Source organism: Schistocerca serialis, chromosome 3 (assembly GCF_023864345.2).
Source record: "Schistocerca serialis cubense isolate TAMUIC-IGC-003099 chromosome 3, iqSchSeri2.2, whole genome shotgun sequence".
Taxonomy (NCBI): domain Eukaryota; kingdom Metazoa; phylum Arthropoda; class Insecta; order Orthoptera; family Acrididae; genus Schistocerca; species Schistocerca serialis.
This window is the reverse complement of record NC_064640.1, coordinates 557,603,991-557,624,780: the sequence shown is the minus strand read 5'-3', so window position 1 is coordinate 557,624,780 and position 20,790 is coordinate 557,603,991. Positions and strand designations below refer to the sequence as shown.

The following is a 20,790-nucleotide window of genomic DNA, read 5'->3' as shown; positions in this document are numbered from 1 at the left end:
TTTGAAAGAGTTTATTTTGTGGCTGGAATTTTTCCATCGTCGCAGACATGTACGAGAACCATCACTCCGACGCACCGGATGCAGTACATACGGTGATATTGCTAATTGCTTCGGTTTGTTAGGGCTATAAGGCTAAACAGCTGTGATCACGTAAGTTCTATTTCCACTGAGGTTGCACACCACTGTAGTTCATCTTTGAAAGTAGTGCCTTCTAGTGTTTGGTACGTACGTGTAGATGATGTCAATCATCTCGCGTTATTTATATTAGATCGCGTAGCCATAAAAAGGGGCAGATTTGGGGAGTTGATCAATAATATTAGTTAGGAAATGCAAAAATTTTTAATAGAAAGGGGTTTTTAATCTACAATAAATGTGTAAGCAGAAAGAACATTTATCATTTAGTATTTACTAGTTCCCTTAATTATTCATTTGTGGTTAGGGTTAGGTTTTGTAAGAGAAAGAAGTAGGAAATAATATCACAATTAAGAGATCCTAAGATCTGCTTCAGGGGGTAGTCAGACAGGGCCAAATCTTGATTTTCGCGTTCAGTATTTTCCGTTGCGCACATTCATTTTATACCCGCCTAGAGTAGCATCTTGGAGTAGAATTCTGTAGTGCAAATCATTTCCATATTTTGATCTACGTAATCTGTAGTAATTATCATCATCAGCATCACCTACTTCACGTGTTAAGCCTAGAGTCCTGTTCCAGTCATCAGCCCAGCTCTTCCTTTGTCTTCGCAAACATCTTTTGCCCATCGGTCGGTGTTCAATAGACTACCCGTCCGAAGGACACGTTTGAGCCATTTTTCCCTGTATTCTTCAACAATTTATATCCCCTTCTGTTGTCTTCACTACGAATGTGAGTCAGTTTACTGAACCTTTTGATTCATCTCAAAGACTTCATTTCTGTGTCTTGAATTCTGCTTTTGTGATTGACCATAGTAATCCATACTTTGATGCCCTAAAAAAAGAAAGGATAAAAGGAAGATTAGGAATCTACATCCTAACGACGATGAGGTCGTTATATACGAGGCACAAGATGCGATAGGCAATGGCTGGCGAAGCATGTCTCCCGCTCCCTTTTAAAGGAACTATCTCTGCATTCTTCCCGAATGAGAGTTCAGTATCTTATAACGGTATTAATTTGCTTCTTTTACCCAGTACTGTACGAAGATGACGTCTTCAGCAGTATAAATCAGTTTAAGTCCTCTGTTTTCCTAGATGTCTTTCAACAACTCTAGAAATACATGATCCAGTCTCATTAATGTGACCACCGCCAATGCTCGACGTCAACGTACAGTAACATTCACAGACGTCAAGTGGAAGCACTAGTAGTGGAGGGTACATAAAGCGCGTCGGGGGGACGCGGAAAACAATGCAGACGTTGTCGTAACGAGGAAACGGAGCGATTTATCTGATGTCCAAAAGGGCATGACCATATCATGGCTATATGAGACCAGCGCCGAGGCAACTGTTCACCAGGGGCCACAGATGACAGGGGTGAACGATGGCTGCCGAGATGTGTACGGACGAATAGACGCGCACTGTTGAGCAGCTGACCGCCCAGATGAACCAATGGGCTACCAACAGTGTCTCCTCAAAGACCGTTCAGCGACTGTTGCTGTGTATGGGCCTCCACAGCAGGCGCCTGACAGAGCAAGGTGGCGCAGTGGTTAGCACACTGAATTCGCATGCGGGTGGACGACGGTTTAAACCCGTGTCCGACAATTCTGATTTACGTTTTCAGTTATTTCCCTAATTCGCTTCAGGTAAATGCTTGGATGGTTCCTTTGAAAGGGCACAGCCGACTTCTTTCCCCATCCTTCCTAATCCAATGGTATCGATGATCTCGCTGTTTGGTCCCCTCCCCCAAATCAATAAACCAACCAGCAGGCGCCCGGCTCATGCACCCATGCTAACTGCTGTTCATCGGCGACGAAGGCTTGAATTGGCACGCATATACCGCAATTGGACGTTCACTGAGTGTAGGCGTATAACGCCCTGCAACAACCGCCCTAATCCGGGCCGCAGGAGCCAGTATTGGTCTGTGGAAGGTTTTCTTGGGTGTTCTTGTCATTCTGGAAGGCGCAGTAGATCAACACACGTATACATCTGTCCTTGGGGACCATGTCCATCCATACATGCAGTTCGCTTTTTCCTCGGCACATTGGAATCGCCCAGCAGGATAATACAACGTGTCACACAGCTCGCAGTGTACACGCGTGTTTCGAAGAGCACCAGGTTTAGTTTACCGTACTCCCCTAGTCACCAAACTCCCCCGATTTAAACCCAATAGAGAATCGATGAGACCACTTCGTCTGGGCTGTTGGTGCCATGGATCCTCAACTGAGAAACCTAGGGCAGTTGGCCACCACACTGGAGTCATGCGGCTGCACATCCCTGTCACTACTTTCCAGAACCTCACTGACCCTCTCCCTGCCTGTATGCACTGCAAAAGGTGTTTGTTCAGGCTTTTGACAGGTGGTCACATTAATGCGACTGTTATGGTTCATAAATTCATCAGACACTTCATTAAGTAACCTTCGATCTTGTGTGAAGATTACATTCCTCATTCAAAAGCTTCATTAAATACCGGAATGTTCGCTAATTTTGCCCCTACTAATATTGGAATTATCTACTGAACCGCGACTCGAACTCGCTTCGTAGTTTATACCTTAATCTTACACTTCAGAGTCTTTTCATGACCAAATTTAGGGTTTCAATCTTGCAATAAATTAAAGGTCTATTGAGACATCTTCCAGCTGATTAAGTTACATCCCTAACATTAACAATGTGGCATACAGGATAAGGTAGCTGATATTTATTTAGTCATCGACTACACGCCTGGCAAGGTGGTCGCTAGAAATGGTTCCGTCCCGAAGCTGGAAAGCAGTTCTCGTAAGTAACACGCAAAATGGCACGGAAAATGTCTAATCCCTGTTATAGGTTGCGCTTCCTTCACTTCATCCGTGTAAAATGTCTTATTATACCTCATATTTCGGCAACCAGCTGTAGATGACAATTCGATGGTAAATCTATGGTATAATTTCAAAAATTATTTTAAGACGACAGTTTACAGCGACAGCCAAACGGCTGGCTAGTTTTGTCCTGCATTAAAACTACAATACGGTTGCTGAACCTCAGCCCTGTTCAACATTGTAATAATTTTCTTTATTGTTCTAAGTCGTAGATAGCTAAAGGTTTCAAAAGGACTCAGGCTGAAAACACACGAGTAGCTGCCGTTGTTGCATAGGCGTGTTTACGTCTGAGAAAGCTTCCTAATTTTTTCGTCACTTGCCCTTTTCGTTCAGCTGCCAAAACAAATACCCTGTGTCTGGGGAAAGTGTCAGTTATGCACAACGTGTTATTTTTTCTCGATATAAATAGCTAATGAGCGCGGCTATTTAAATAATACCTTTGCACGAGTAACCTTTTCTTTCCCTTACGTTCTCATATAATTAATTCCTCTGTTTTCAAATTGAGATGTGTTCGTTACTAACTGGTCATTTCGATTTCACATTAATATATCTTTATTTTATGCTGACGTGTTGATCGCTGTAGAGAATAGTAATCCAAACTGAAGAAAGTTTGCGCTGGGAACAGAACTTTCCGTTTGAAATGTTTGCCACTATCTCTTAAACACAAACATATTTTGTGTTGATAAAATACAAGTCCGAGTCGAGTGAGCAATATTGATTTTCGTATTTTAGGAACGACTCTGTACATCGAAGCGAAGTCCGCAATAGGGAAACAATAGTATGGAAAGAGCTGATTTTGGCTTTATAATTAATAACTAGAATAACTTTTTATTTGTACACATGTTTTATAAAGTTCGTTTTGAAAAGAATTATATAAATTATGTACGTTTAACAGCTTTCGACGGGTAATGAAAAGAGGGCAATGTGAACGTTTCAAGTGAAATTTTTCACGAAAATAGCCGGGATATGGTCTGAAAGTGAAAGCCAATAGCGCCGGCACCGTTTCGCCTCCATTCACATGTAAACATGACATGTAAAGCCGTAGCAGCACTGCGTGTGCTGACTTCACACATGACACATTCCCCCGACTACTTTCGTGGAAGGTCTCAGCGCAGTCTCAAACAAGCACTACGTCACCATATTTTATTTTTCAAGAGCCAGAATGTGCTTCATTACGTTACAGTAAATGGTAATCACTTTAACACACTGGTACATAAAAAGTTAAGGATTTCGGACATGACTGCAACCAGTCGCATTTCGTCATGGTGGAGTTTCTGTTTTCCCGTTACCGGTTTCATGTCATCTAACGACTCATCATCAGTTGTTATATTTCTCAGTGACCATTCATAGCATTGTGGGGATCATTGTGTAGCTGTGGAAAGACAAAACATGATGGTAACGAGTAAACACAGTATGTGGCGAACTATCTAGAGTTATTTACATCATAAATTATAAAGGCGACTTGATAATGATTGGAACGATTACATAGACGTTGTTGTGGGAAGGGCAAACCAAAGATCGTATTTTATTGGCAGACCACCTAGAAGATGCAACAGATCTATTGAAGAGACTGCTTATACTAACTACGCTTGTCCGTAGGCTACTAGAGTACTGCTGTGCAGTACGGGATCTTTACCAGACGGGACTCATGGAGGACATCGAAAAAGTCCAGATAAGGGCAGTTCGTTTTGTATTATCGCCTAATACGGGAGAGAGTATCACTTACGGGTATGAAAGGAAGTTGGGGTGGCTATAATTAAAACAAAGGCGTTTTTCGTTGCGGCGTGATCCTTTCACAAAATTTCACGAACACACTTTCTTCCCTCACTGTCAAAATAATTTATTATCGCCAACCGGTATATGGAGAAATGATCATCGTGATAAAACAAAACAAATCAGAGCTCGTAGACACAGATTTAAGTGTTCATTTTTCCCACGCGGCCGGCCGCTGTGACCGAACGGTTCTAGGCACTTCAGTCTGGAACCGCGCGACCGCTACGGTCGTAGGTTCGAATCCTGCCTCGGGCATGGATGTGTGTTTGTCCTTGTGTTAGTTAAGTTTAAGTAGTTCTAAGTTCCAGGGGACTGATGACCTCAGATTTTAAGTCCCATAGTGCTCAGAGCCATTTGAACCATTTCCCACGCGCTGTTAGAGAGTGATCATCGTGATAAAACAAAACAAATCAGAGCTCGTAGACACAGATTTAAGTGTTCATTTTTCCCACGCGGCCGGCCGCTGTGACCGAACGGTTCTAGGCACTTCAGTCTGGAACCGCGCGACCGCTACGGTCGCAGGTTCGAATCCTGCCTCGGGCAGGAAGGTGATTCGAAGAACCGTCAGTCAGGGACTTAAGTGTGACTTGCAGACTAGTCATGTAGATGAGAACAGCGTCACTTACCGTAATGATCACTTTATGTAAATAACTTCAGATAACTTGCCATATTCAGTGCACACTTGTTTGGATTTTTCTCTGTTCTGCCACAGCTACACAACGACCTCCGCAATCCTCTATGAACTGTACCATACGATGATGAGTCACTAGGTGACTTGAACCCGATAACAGGTAAATAAAAAATCCCACTATCATGAATGGCGACTGATCGCGGTCATTTCTGAAAATCTTTATTCAACACAATTGTAGTATTTCACAGCCATAATCGATAAAAGTTTTAAAACTTACGGATTGTCAAGCATACCCATTACGGATATTCTAGAACCCGTGACTGTGTACTGAACATAAACATATAAAACTGCAAACAGTATTTTTTTTAAATATTCGTCATTCTCACAAACTAATTTTCGAAAGTTTTGATTTGTCTTTTTATACTGCACATGGAAGTTACTTGTTTATTTTCGTAGCATTATGCTAGATACTGGCCCTGTGACAAGAAGATAAATAAAAAGGCTTTAATGTAGTGCCATGAGTAGTAGTTATACGCCGAGTTGCATCGAGAAACGAAATCTATTACATAGATTATTAACCAAGTTGCAAAATACTAATCCCTTTGCCTGCTAACATCTGCGAAACGTTTTATTGCCCTGATTTTGTGTTTATAAAATACGATGTTTTCCACGTTATGCAGCACACACTGTACGCAGACATTGGGTTCATGTCTACTGAGTCATTAAATACGATGATAACGCTGCCATTAGACACAGCGCCTGGTGAGTTCAGTTTCTGCAACGGAAGAAAATGTCAACAGCGATACTTCGTCAGCAGAATAGGTAAACATCCTCGTGCGTTTCACGCACTCCATCACCCCATGACCACTTGAAGAGGAAGCAATTAATACTTCGTACGTTCAAGATAGAGAAACTAGGTTCCTGGCAAGGTGTTCTATGCGAATAGAAGATCATTTCAAGGTACAATGAATGTTAGTAGCTTTTATATCTACTGGATTATTTAATCAGCGCCGGCCGGTGTGGCCGAGCGGTTCTAGGCGCTATAGTCTGGAACCGCGCGACCGCTACGGTCACAGGTTCGAATCCTGCCTCGGACATGGATGTTTGTGATGTCCGTAGGTTAGTTAGGTTTAAGTAGTTCTAAGTTCTAGGGGACTGATGACCTTAGCAGTTAAGTCCCATAGTGCTCAGAGCCATTTAATCAGCTATGGTTGTTTCAAATCGTATATATACTTTCTTAACGGCATTCAGCTGTTCGAGGATGTTATATGTGTCAGTGATAAGAGTGAAACTTAACATAAGAATGAGGGTGCAGTTTATAAAGGCTGTAAAGGCAGATAAAGACTGGCGGTACAGCGCAGTTCCACTTCCTGTGATAGGTAAACACTGCATAGGGTTGTAGCGGTGTTGTACCACCAGGAATCAGCTTCTCTTTTAGTATGCTGCCCTGTTAATTTCACCGAAAAGTTTCACAGTAAAAATTAAGAAAACTTACATCACTGCATTTCTCGCTGTACAAACTATAGAACTTCGTTAAATATGTACGCGTTGCACTTAAGAAAACTTATTATCGTTACGTCCAAGTGATCAAAATAACGACTGGTAAGAAAACTGCAGAATAATGGCCCCCTCCCGTTGTCATGGTTTGCGTACACATTCTTTCGTTACGTTGATTTACTTATGAAAGATTACATATATCTGTATCAGGTAGGACTCAATTCAAACATTTCTAGACACGAAATAAGTTTTATCACAGTGAAGCAGTATTGTATCAACGTTCGTTGCTTACACCAATCAAATCACTAAAAATTAAAAAAAAAAAGAATCGTAAATAGTAACTTCAGTTGATGGAAAAATTGACAGTATATGAAAGTTTGAGGAGAAGGAGGAGGAGATTAGTGTTTAACGTGATATTTTATATACGTATATATCCCGCTGATATTTTGTATATCAAGGAATAATAAAGAGTTGTAATGGAAACTGCAGTAATTTCATAATGTACGTATAGGGTGAACTAAACTCCACCAACAAAATTTCAGAGGTTGTTCAATGATATTCTTTGAGTATTTTGCTTTAATGGACCACTGGACTCCGGTGGTTGGTTACAGAGTAATAACGTGATAAGTTATTTTGTTTGATAGCTCAATTAGCTTTTTTTCTCTGAAAATACCTCCAAAACAGTGCAACAGTGACAATGCCAATAGTATGCCATCACCAAACACGAAGTATTGCATTAACACTCAGACGAAACACGAAGCTTTTCATCGCAGCGGATTCTGCTGCTGTACGTATTGGCCAACTATTCATCGGTAAACGTATGCATACTGCCGTGTAATAATATTAACATGCAATTAACAATGCCGGAAAAACAAAACCGAGACAGAACAGAGCAGTACTGAATGATAACTCGTGAGCGAAGAGTAAAGACGACAGTTAGTACCATGAGTAGATGGAACAAAATTGTTTCCAGACAATATACACAGCGCATATCGTCAACATTTCTTCTGTCTGCAGATATTTTCAGTGCAATGCGGATAAAAAGGTTAATGGTGATAAGAAATCAAAATAAATGTGACGAGCCGCTGGTGACCACGGGTCCCTTATACCATTATAGTCAGAGAACATCGCCGAAAAACCTTCGAGATTTTGTCGATGGAGTTAGAGTTCAGCCTGTAAAATAAAATAATTTGTGTTGCGAACATAGCCAATAGAACAGCAAACGCTGGGGGACCTAAGCGTAAAGTACAACAATATGATGTAAACTATTTTACATTTCAACTCCTTTGCAAGCGTTGTAATTGTTGAAAAGAGAAAATATAAAAATTCAGCAAATCAAGTATAAAAGGGAATATAGACGTCTGAAAATGAGACTGAGGCCAAGTACAAAATGGCGAAGCAGTAATGGCTAGACGTGAAATCCAAGGCTGTAGAAATATGGGTGTGTACAGGAAAGACATACGCCGCCTATAGGAAAATTAAAGAGGCCTTTGGAGAAAGAAAAAATACCGGTATGAATATTAAGAGCTGAGATGATAAACCCGTGCTAAGAAATTAAGGGAAGGCTGAAATGTGGAAGACAAATATAAAGGGCTTTTACAAAGGAAACAAACTTGATGACAATATTAGAAAAATGGAAGGGTAACTAGAGGAAGATGAAATGGAGACACATTACTGTGAGAAGAATTTCAAAGACTTAGGCCTACATTAGGAAAAGAATTAAAGTTGAGAGAGACGAAATAAAAACTTTGATGTTCACCGATAATATTGTAATTCTGTCAGAGGCGACGACGGACTTGCAAGATCAGTTGATTGGCATGTGTAATGTCGAGAAAAGAGATTGAAAGATGAATATCAACAAGTGTAAAACGAGAGGAATGGGAAGTAGCTGAATTAAATCAGTTGATTCTAATTAGAAATGAGACACCACAAGTATTCGATGAGTTTTGGTATTTGGGCAACAAAATAACTGACGCTGGTGGAGGTAGAGAGGATACGAAATGCAGGCAGGCACTTGCAAGAAAAGCGTGTCTGAAAATGAAATATATGTTAACATCTAATATAATCTAACTGTTAAGAAGTCTTTTTTCTGAAGGTGTTTATATGGATTGAAACGTGGGCGATAAACAGCACAAAAAAGAAGACAATGGAAGCTTTTGAGGTGTGCTGCTACAGGAGATGCCAAAAATTAGATATGTAAATCTAATAAGTAATGAGGAGGTGCTGACTGGAATCTGGAAAAAGGAAATTTGTGACTCAAAAAAATGTTCAAATGTGTGTGAAATCTTATGGGACTTAACTGCTTAGGTCATCAGTCCCTAATCTTACACACTACTTAACCTAAATTATCGTAAGGACAAACACACACACCCATGCCCGAGGGAGGACTCGAACCTCCGCCGGGATCAGCCGCATTTGTGGCTCAACTTGATTTAAAGAATAGATCGGTTGATAGAACACATCCTGAGGCATCATGAGATCGTGAGTTTAGTAATGGTAGGAAATGGGAGTAGAGGGGGGAGGGGGAAGGCGGTAAAATTGTAGAAGTAGACAGCAAGCAGGTTCAAATGGATGGAGATTGCAGTAGTTATGCAGAGATGAACAGCCTTGCAATGGATAGACTAGCCTGCAGAGTGCAGAGTTGCTTCAAACCTGTCTTCGGACTGTGGACAACAACAACAACAACAACAACAACAACAACAATCACCTCAAAATGTAAGAGTTAAAATGAAGCAAGATGTAGAAAGAGATTAATGGAGCGATACTCGTCCGCGATGTGTTACCGATGCGCTCTGCTGTGGGTGCGGTGAGAGAGCAAGGCAGGGAGCTGGCGACTTACGGCGTGCAGCATGTTGCGAGGAGCCGTGTGCGACCAGCCGGCGTGCTCATCCGGCGCACCTCCGCAGCCCGCGCGCGCGACGCCCACTAAAATTAGCGGTCGCGGCTCTGCGCTTGTGCTCGTGCGTCCGCCGGCGCTTGGCGGGCCTCCAGTCGCACCGCTGAGGGAATCAATTGGAATAGCCGACACGGGGCGCGCGGTCACCGCCTGACCGGCTGACCGCCCGGAATAACAGACCGCGCAGCTCCACAGGTAGCCGCCTCGCTGCCCTCACGTTCGCCCCGCGCGCTCCCAGAGCGTACATTGTCTTTACGTAAATAAGTGTAGCCACTCATCACACAACACGTGCTTTTACCCGCTCGCAGTGTTTACACTGGGAGAGTCTAAACGTCACGGCAGTCCGCATAACAGCATACTGGCCCAGCTTTCGAAACTAATACACCAGCGATTCTGGGTACCATGGATTCGACGAGTTCTTAGTAGGTTTCTGCAGATATGTGGCACTAGATCTCTAGGCACAGATCACGCAGTTCCCATAAATTACGAGTTGGTTGTTTGCGGGCACGGAGCTGGCGCCCAATAACATTTTATATGTGTTCATTCAGGATAAGATCAGGTGAATTTGGCCGGCCGGAGTGGCCGAGCGGTTCTAGGGGCTCCAGTCAGGAACCGCGCGACAGCTACGGTCGCAGGTTCGAATCCTGCCTCTGGCATGGGTGTGTGTGATGTCCTTAGGTTAGTTAGGTTTAAGTAGTTCTAAGTTCTAAGGGACTGATGACCTCAGAAGTTAAGTCCCATAGTGCTCAGAGCCATTTTTTTTTTCAGGTTAATTTGGCGGCCGAGATATCAACTTAGGTTCATTACCATGCTTCTCAAACCACTGTAGCATAATTCTAGCCTTGTCACACGGGTAGTTATCCTGTTGGAAGATACCATCGCCATCAGGGAAGCCATTAAACATGGCGGATTGCAAGTGGACCTCAGAGATGTTCAAGTAATTCACGGCTGTCATGATGTCTTCAATTATCATCATTCGTCCCTTGGAATGGCAGATGGATGTCCACCATAGGGTAATACTGCCACCAGCGACCTAGGTCCGTGGTGTGTTGCAAGTCTCGAGAAACCGTTCCCCTGGATGACGGCATATCCAGACACGTTCATCGACCTTACATAAACATGGAACTTGCTTCATCAGAACAGGTGCCCGCAACCGGTAGCTGAGTGGTCAGTGCTACAGAATGTCATTCCTAAGGGACCGGGTTCGATTCCCGGCTGGGTCGGAGATTTTCTCCGCTCAGGGACTGGGTGTTGTGTTGTCCTAATCATCATCATTTCATCCCCATCGACGCGCAAGTCGCCAAAGTGGCGTCAAATCGAAAGACTTGCAGCCGGCAAACGGTCTACCCGGCGGGAGGCCTTAGGCACATGACATTAATTATTATCAGAACAGGTGACACGATTACTTTGGTCCATGTTTCAATCTCGATGACTCCGTGCCCACTGCAGTCGTAGTTGACGATGTCGTTGGATCAGCATTGTGACACGTAGGTGTCGTCTGCTTTGGGGAGCTCTATGTTCAGCAATGTGCGCTGAACGATGTGGTTCGAAACATCTGTGATTGCACCAGCATTATACTCCGACGTCAGATGTGCCACAGATGGCCGTCTATCTTGCGTCACAGGACGATCAAGCCTCCGAACTCACGTTGTGAATGAGGCGCGGATGTCCAGCCAATACCTTGTTGCCTAGCCATCGTTTCACAGTCTTTGAATCACTTTGCATAGACATTCAGGCGAGTAGCTTGCAGACTTCCGGCCAGCTTCGCGATTACCGAGATGCTCGTTCCGAGGCATCGGGTTATAACAATCAGCTGTTTGTCAAAGCCCCTTATGTTACTGGATTTCCTCATCTGCGACCCGTATATTCACTAGAATTAATCCCTATCCGTTTCTGTTCAACTTACCCACTTTTGCCGGCCGCGGTGGCCGTGCGGTTCTAGGCTCTGCAGTCCGGAACCGCGGGACTGCTACGGTCGGAGGTTCGAATCCTGCCTCGGGCATGGATGTGTGTGATGTACTTAGGTTAGTTAGGTTTAAGTAGTTCCAAGTTCTAGGGGACTGATGACCTAAGATGTTAAGTCCCATAGTGCTCAGAGCCATTTTTATTTATACACTTTTCTTGCCGCGGTACGTGCCCACAACGCCACCAGAAGCATTCAGTCTCACGGAGTTTATTGATTAGAATGTTCTGCCTCATCTCTTATACAGGAGTGTATAAGCCGCCATGTTTACCAATCTATTGTCCCAGATCTGAGAACGTGCTCCACTCCACCACTGTGAGGGGAAAAACGAAAAAAATAATATAATGTAATGCCACGTTGACGTCATTAGAGACGGAACGTAAGCTTGTATTTTGAAAGAGTGGCGAAAAAAATAGGATTTGTCTATCCCTACTTGGCATTTGCCTTAAACGAGTTAGGAAACCGTGGAAAACCTTAATTTAGATGGTCAGTCGATGACGTGAACCACCGTCGTCTCCAATGAGAATGGAGTCTCACCAATGCTTCACCACTCGGGTGACTTCGGGGTGTACTCGGTGTGAAATTTAGTACATCTCTGGCAACAATGGCTTCAATCGGGCTCGGCAGCAAGCCAGACTGAGCTTGGATGACAGACAGGGATACGCCATTCCATCCTCATTCCACTCTGTACCATAGTTCGGCATAATGGCTGGCGAGTGGTGGTGGCAACGTATAACAAGATACACTACTGGCCATTAAAACTGCTACACCAAGAAGAAATGCAGATGATGAACGGGTATTCATTGGAAAAATATATTATACCAAAACTAATATGTGATTACATTTTCACGCGATTTGGGTGCATAGATCCTGAGAAATCAGTACCCAGAACTACCACCTCTGGCCGTAATAACGGCCTTGATACGCCTGGGCATTGAGTCAAACAGAGCTTGGATGGCGTGTACAGGTACAACTGCTCATGCAGCTTCAACACGATACCACAGTTCATCAAGAGTACTGACTGGCGTATTGTGACGAGCCAGTTGCTCGGTCACCATTGACCAGACGTTTTAAATTGGTGAGAGATCTGGAGAACGTGCTGGCCAGGACAGCAGTCGAACGTTTTCTGTATCCAGAAAGACCCATACAGGACCTGCTACATGCGGTCGTGCATTATCCTGTTGAAATGTAGGGTTTCGCAGGGATCGAATGAAGGGTAGAGCCACTGGTCGTAACACATCTAAAATGTAACGTCCACTGTTCAAAGTGCCGTCAGTGCGAACAAGAGGTGATCGAGACGTGTAACCAATGGCACCCCACACCATCACGCCGGATGATAGGCCAGTACGGCGATGACGAATACACGCTTCCAATGTGCGTTCATCGCGATGTCGCCAAATACGGATGCGATCATCATGATGCTGTAAACAGAACCTGGAATCATCCGAAAAGATGACGTTTTGCCATTCGTACACCCAGGTCCGTCGTTGAGTACACCATCGCTGGTGCTCCTGTCTGTGATGCAGCGTCAAGGGTCTCCGAGCTGATAGTCCATGCTGCTGCAAACGTCGTCGAACTGTTCGTGCAGATGGTTGTTGTCTTGCAAACGTCCCCATCTCTTGACTCAGGGATCGAGACGTGGCTGCACGATCCATTACGGCCATGCGGATAAGATGCCTGTCATCTCGACTGCTAGTGATACGAGGCCGTTGGGATCCAGCACGGCGTTCCGTATTACCCTCCTGAACCCACCGATTCCGTATTCTGCTAACAGTCATTGGATCTCGACCAACGCGAGCAGGAATGTCGAGATACGATAAACCTCAATCGCGATAGGCTACAATCCGACCTTTATCAAAGTCGGAAACGTGATGGTACGCATTTCTTCTCCTTACACGGGGCATCACAACAACGTTTCACCAGGCAACGCCGGTCAACTGCTGTTTGTGTATGAGAAATCGGTTGGAAACGTTCCTCATGTCAGCACGTTGTAGGTGTCGCCTCCGGCGCCAACCTTGTGTGAATGCTCTGAAAAGCTAATCATTTGCATATCACAGCATCTTCTTCCTGTCGGTTAAATTTCGCGGCTGTAGCAAGTCATATTCGTGGTGAAGCAATTTTAATGGCCAGTAGTGTATTTTCAATGGATGGGAGATGTAAAACATGCAGGCCATAGCAATAGTCGAATACCGTTTGTGTCGAAGTAAGCCAGGAGAGAATGGACAAGATGCAGTCTTGTGGTATCTTGTTGAAAGATGTCACAAAGACTTCGAAGAAAGGAGACAGCCACCAGTCTTAACGCACCAGATATGTAGCGGCTTCTGCCCAAATTACCTGCTATGCGAACTGCAGGTGATCGTATTATGTACCCAATGGCATCCAGTAAAATCATGGCAGGTGGTGGGCCCATATGACGATGAAGAACGCAATCAAGAGACGTTCGTTCTCCTCGGAGCCTCCATAAATGGATGTGTCCGCCATGATCTAAGCGAAGAACTAGGAGTCGTGTGAAAAGAGTGGCAAGTGGTTATATATTAGACTCTTGGTAACCCATGACCAGAAAATTTCTATGGGTGGGAGATCTGGATAATGTGTTGGCCAGGGAAACATTAGAACCCCCTCTGTATCGAGTTATGTTAGGCGACACCAACCATCATGAGATTTCGCGTTATCTTGTTTAAAGATAATGCCACGGAGGCCTAAGGATATGGTTTCGCCACTGGTTTTAAGACGTCGTTAGTGTAACTGCCACTGTTCAAATTAGCGGCTGTGTCAACCAGAGCTGATCATATTCTGTATCTAATGGCGCCCCAAACCAATCACGCCACGCGTGCTGGCCCATATGACAATAAGGAATGAAATCTGGCACCATTTGTTCTCTTTGAAGCCTTCAGACACGGAGAAGTCCATTGTGATGCTATACGCAAAAGCGGGACTCATTCTAAAATATTACGTGATGCCACTATAGTGTACAGTGGTTGGTCCAGGGCACGCGCCTGCTTCCGTGTCAAAGGAAGCCGCAACAACGGTGACAATGATGACTGTCCGTTACACTCCGGGCGTCGTCGCATTGTCTGTGTGAATACTTATCTTGCTGCAAATAACTTATTTCCAGTCTCAAAATACAGATACTAGTCGTGTGGAGCCACTGACATTCTGCACGGTGTTTAGCATGGCCCTCCCGAATCAGTCGACTCTATATTCGTATGACAGTCGTAGGATGTCATCCAACTCGAGTAATAATACTGAGGAACAATAAACCAATCTCGACAGGCCGCAGACTTGAGGCTGTGGAATTGCAACAGGTGCTGCATATTTTCTTCTTACGCGAGGCAAAGCACGACATTAAAAAAAGGACTTTCAGATGCGATTTTCGAATGACAAACCAGTCCTATGATCTTCTCCTCCATGCCAAATGTACATGGCCTTACTCATACCTTATGTATACGTTTGCACTGACATGCTGATCATTTGTCTAACCAAGCATGTAGTACAGTTCATGCCAGTCTGGAGTTTGTTGCATGCCATTTGTATGATGTTGCAATATGAATGGCTAGGAGTGTTAGAAAATGAGTTTTTTTTTTACTAAATGTCACCCCAAAAGAGACGACGCATAGTGGCAAGGACTCCGCGAGACGCCGTTCAGCTGCTGCTCATGTACTGATAGCCAAAACATTATCATCACCGCCCACAACGAGCTTCAGTGTTGTCTGGTGGCACTGTCACTTATTCAGTGGCGCCTCTTCTAGAAGAACTGATAGAACGTTCGTAAGAAAGTGTGCATGTGTATTTCCATTTAATATCTCCGGAATGAAGTAAGGTCCAGCAGTCAAACTTCCTATGACGCCACACCATCGGTTTATGGTTCAAGGTCGTTGTTGTTGTACCTGGTGAAGGCATCGTAGATTTTCAGCTGCCCAGTAGTACTTGCAACTCAAATTTACTTTAACATGGTTCTGCACGTTGCTTCGGCGGTAAAGAGCACGCGTTGGAAAAGTGTAGTGTTGTCTCCCAAGCAATGCAGAGCAAGCCAACAAAATGCTATAGGGGTTTTGAAATCACGTTCTCCGAGTGCCTGACGCAGTGACAGATGATAAGGGTGGAATTTATGTCGATGCAAGATGCGAATGGCACTCCTTTGGCTGACCCCACATTCCTTGGCAATGCGTCTCGTGCCACTGAACGCTGTATAAAAGGAGCGTGTCTAACTTCTCCTCATTGATGTTCACGTCTGCATGCAAAGAATCTTGAATCAGAAATGACCTGCCGATGGACGACACAATTATTGCTAGTTCTGCAGTATAGACAAGTAAAGTCTTATGTCTTGATGGAATGACGTACCCTGGCATGAGCATATTTACAACGCAGTAGCTGATTCCAGCTGACTTTTTTTATCAATTTTAGAAAATTTCTCATTTTTTCTCCAAGAGTTTAAACCTCAACATTAACAAGCGCACTCGGATACCATTAGAAATACATCATGCATTAAAAAGAAAAAAATACCTGTGTCGATAACCCGATAGATACAAAAGTTAAGACTGTGTGTGTGACACCAAAGACGTGTCCCTTATGGTACTATCGTTTGCCGAAAAGCTCGTTTCGGTATCTGGAACCGTTCACGCAAGAAAAGGCGTGTTATGTCTTACGTGACTGTATAAGCGGAGCAGAAACGAATAGACATTCATTCTAGAGAAACATACGCTCCACAAATAGTGAAATACACTGACATAAGCGACTTCGACAAAGAGCTGGTCGTTATGGCCCGGTGGCTGGAAAACGACGTCTCGAGAATGGCGTGTATGGTCGGTCGGCTGTTAGCGTGCTACTGTCGTGATCATCTATGGAAAGTGGTTCAATGAGGGTGAAACGACGCGATGGCGAGAAGGTGTTGGTTGGACATCCGCGACTTATTTAAAACGTAGAATTCGGAGGCTGTTTAGCCCTGTTAAGCAAGATTGGTAGTAATCTGTGACACATTTGACGGCAAAGTACGACGCTGGCGCTCGCACGAGTGTTTCGGATCCCACCGTTCACCGTTCGTTGTTGAACATGGAGTACCGTAGCGGACGGTCCCTATTTATTCCCGTGTTGACACAATGACGTCGATGGTTACAGTTGCAGTGGACGTGGAATCATCGAGAATGGACCGTGGATCAAAGGAATCGGGTCACCTAGTGTTATGAATTATGTTTCTTCTTACACTATGTCAACGGCCGCGTTCAGATACACCATCACCCAGGGAAACTGTTCGAAAAATGTACCACGAAACGGACGCAGGCCGGCGAAGACGGTACAATGCTATGAATGACGTTCACGTGGGTTTCAATGGGACCTGTGATAGTAGTCAAAGGCACCATGACAGCTGTGGACCACGTGAACAGTATTGTGAACCACCTGCATACACTTATGTTTGATGTCTTTCCTGATGGCATTTTCCAGCAGGATAAACGCCCATGTCACAACACCAGAATCGTAGTACAGTGGCTCGAGAAGCATGACAGTGAAATGACGTTGATAACTTGGCCACGAAGTTCGCCTGATCTGAACCCAATGGAATACATCTGGGATTCTACTGCGTGTCATCTCCGTCTTCGCAAACCACCAGCCTGTGACCCGTGCATATGCGCAGACATCTGGTGCCAACAGAATAGTTGCTGTGTGGCCGTGCGGTTAAAGGCGCTGCAGTCTGGAACCGCAAGACCGCTACGGTCGCAGGTTCGAATCCTGCCTCGGGCATGGATGTTTGTGATGTCCTTAGGTTAATTAGGTTTAACTAGTTCTAAGTTCTAGGGGACTAATGACCTCAGCAGTTGAGTCCCATAGTGCTCAGAGCCATTTGAACCAATAGTTGCTGTACTGCATTCTAACGTTGGACCAACTGGCTCCTGAGCATTTGGTCATAATGTTTTGTCTCATCATAGTATTACGAAGCAACCTTAAACGAAGACTCATTCATGCTCTACTGAAAATGTCTATCCAGTCGAAAGTGGTATTCGAACAAAAATGCCGACACGAGTTCTGATTATAATACACTTTAAGGATAAAATTGTAGTAACTGCTCGACTCTAGTTAACATGGCAAACACGAAAATACGTCAAAGGAAGGTGTTCCATTAGTTTCTTTCAGGGATGTCGAACGATTGTGTGTTGCCGTTCAGGGACCAAAGCCAGCGGCAAGGATTATGAGCGTGAAATGAATGCTAGAATTGTTTAACACATCGCTGGTGTTCCAGCTTAACGACCTGTCCAGCGGCTGTTGAACCCATCGAAACTACGTGTTTTCTAGTATAAAATCAGCCTTTGCTGGCACATGATCCTGGAAGAGAACTTTCACATCGCTGCAGGTGGTTCCTCAGCCATAGATCCTCTTCTTTCATTTTCTTAACAGTTTCTACTCAACGCAATAATTTGTTCTGAAAACTAGGTGAAATCAGGGTCACCTTCTCCATGCCTAGGGGGGCAGCTTATCAGTTTGACATTTCGTGGGGTGTCGTAACAATGACCGTTCTGGAAAATGCCTATTGGATTCTATCAGAAAAAAGATCTCTTTTTAAGGACAGCAGTGTTTGAGAGGACGTTCTCAGTCAGTCGGGTGCATGAACGTCTATTTAAAATTGTATCATTCTTCCAGTAACAACTATATTTACTTCAGAGTGTATGGAATATCTGAGTCAGAAGCAAGGAGAAAAACCACAGATTGTATGCTTCTGTTAATTTCTTGCCTATTTGCTATTGACACCCCTTCTTGCGTATGGGGAACATTAGTCAAAAAAGTAATGGAAGTAGAGCACGACAGCCGTATTTTCAAAGTGTTTGTTATTCATGACTAATTTCAACGTCACAGTTGCGTCATCTTCAGGTCGTACTATAAACCAAATAAATACTTACAGTCATTGGCTCTTGCGTCATAGAACTCATACAATAACTAGGTGCCGTAGACCGCTATTCTTCAGGAGTGTATATTTCGAACGTGTAGTCACAACTAAGACCACATGGGCAAATCACATGAGCCATTGACTGGAAGTACTTATTTGTTTTATAGTAGGACCTGAACATGACGCAAATGTACCGTTCAAACTAGTCCACTGAATAATAAATACTTCGAAAATACGGCTGTGGTGTTCCACTTCCATTACTTATATTGTCAGCCGCTGTCCTACGTCCACCAGAATAATGGACTTTCATAAGTTTAGTCGAAAACGTAGCGTGCTTCCATTAGTCTCAGAAACTTGAAATTTGGTCATCACGTAGATTCTGAGCGACAAATGAAGGAAGTATTTGTTTTATCGCTCAAGGTATAATGATAATAGCTTTCCGTGATTACCAAAACCTCAAATAATAAACAATGACATTTCAAAATCAGATTAGTGTGATACGTTATCCTTTCAGTAACACTTTCGAAACAGATCTTTATCTTACTTCCAAGAATGTAATGTAAAAACTGTAGGTCAACAAAACTAAGGCAATTTTATCGTGTTTGAGATCAAGCAAGAATAATCAGTATCTTGTGCATAATAGCATATGTTTTGCCGCAAAAGCTCTTCTCTTTGTTGAAAGAATATTAAGATTAAATTTAATGTTATAGCCACTGCACTTGTTTTAAAAAACTTATTTGAAAATAAAACAGAAGTGTAGTTTAAGATCTTCCTGCAAAAGACACTGATGTCCACCCGACAAAAGAAAATTGTGTCGTATAACAGGCTGTCTCAAACGTATAAAACCTTCTACACGATTTTCTCTCTTTTATTTCCATTTTTCCTTGTATCGAATTCAAGAATATATGTATTCTTTTCAGAAAATAATTTGTTTGGTTACATGTTCTATAGATCATATTCGAGCTGATTTTTATAATGGTAGAACATTTCATTTGTTCAAACGTTACGAACATAGTATAACGTTAGGTTGTATTCCAGAAAATAGAGGGTATGATTTCATTACTTACTCCTGAAGAGACTGTTAGAGTATAACATCAAGGTCATCAGAGATGAAGCACATACCTAGACGGGACAAGACGTGAAAGGAAATGGGTTGAGGTCCCATGTAAGGTACTATCGAGGTATTCGCCTCATTTGATTTAAGGCAACTGCTGAAAACACCAGTAAGGATGCGGACGGGATCAAGAATTTGGCCCTTCCAGAGCAATGGTCGAGGGTAATCACTACTTACTTCTGCTGGAGGACTCATGTATAAGAGCTATTATGTTGAAAACTGAGATAAGCTCCATGTGCTTAATACGACTCTGATATTCATATCTTTCAAGGCATTAAGATTAAGACTATCCTAAGAGGCCTCTGACGCCATAGGAATCGCTGTACGATAGTCGTTTGCTAAATTCGCTTATCAATAAAGTCAGCTTTATCCAGGATACGCTGCGACTCTTGAGAAACCTACATTTATCAGACAGTATGACGTCCTAAGTCATTACGTCTGTTATTTACGACTGAGAAATTACCGCCAGGGATTCTCACATGATTATCTCATGTGCACGATCAGATACAAGTGATTCTGCATGCCACAACATTTTAGGTCGCTACAGCTCAAGAGTTAGGCAACTGCTGTTGGGATTTATGGCCTACGAAGGACAGAATTTCTTTCGTCCCCACGTGGCTGTCCAATCGATATTGCCTGAAATCAAAATTAATGACAGGATTTCTTGAAAGGTCTGGTGAGCAACATACCTCATAATTTACATAAACAGAGATACTTACCTTTCTTAATTATGCATGTTCTATTGCTTAAGAGATCTTTCTAGGAAGAAATGGTAAGAAACTGCAATGGGATTTGGATGGCTTGAATGTTTATTGTCCTCGTTGCAGATTGCGATGATGATGGAGGATATCTGGTGGGTCAGCAGGTGCGTAGAGCCAGATGGATGGCCGTCATAAAGTCATAGAAGGGGTGAGGAAACAAGAGCGAGTTTTGTTGATTACAAGCAGCACAGTAGTCAGAGCATCGTCTTGCTGCGATCAGTGTGCAGTGGAGTAGGCTGGCCCAGGACGGTGGTACGTGCTTAGCTCAGCACGTGGCCAGCAGACTACATCTCCGCACAAA

The 20,790-nt window shown here is 43.5% G+C and overlaps 1 protein-coding gene across 1 annotated transcript in view; it reads right to left on the bottom strand.

Moving 5' to 3' along the window:
- The window catches only part of LOC126471013 (inversin-like), a 143,878-nt gene extending 123,915 nt beyond the window's left edge, over positions 1-19,963 (bottom strand). The window contains exons 1-2 of the mRNA XM_050099073.1: positions 19,906-19,963; positions 9,721-9,935 (exon numbers count right to left, since the gene is read on the bottom strand). Of these exons, the coding sequence (XP_049955030.1) occupies positions 9,721-9,935; positions 19,906-19,963 (273 nt within the window). The remainder of the gene's footprint in view (positions 1-9,720; positions 9,936-19,905) is intronic.
- Between the last annotated feature and the right edge of the window lie 827 nt (positions 19,964-20,790).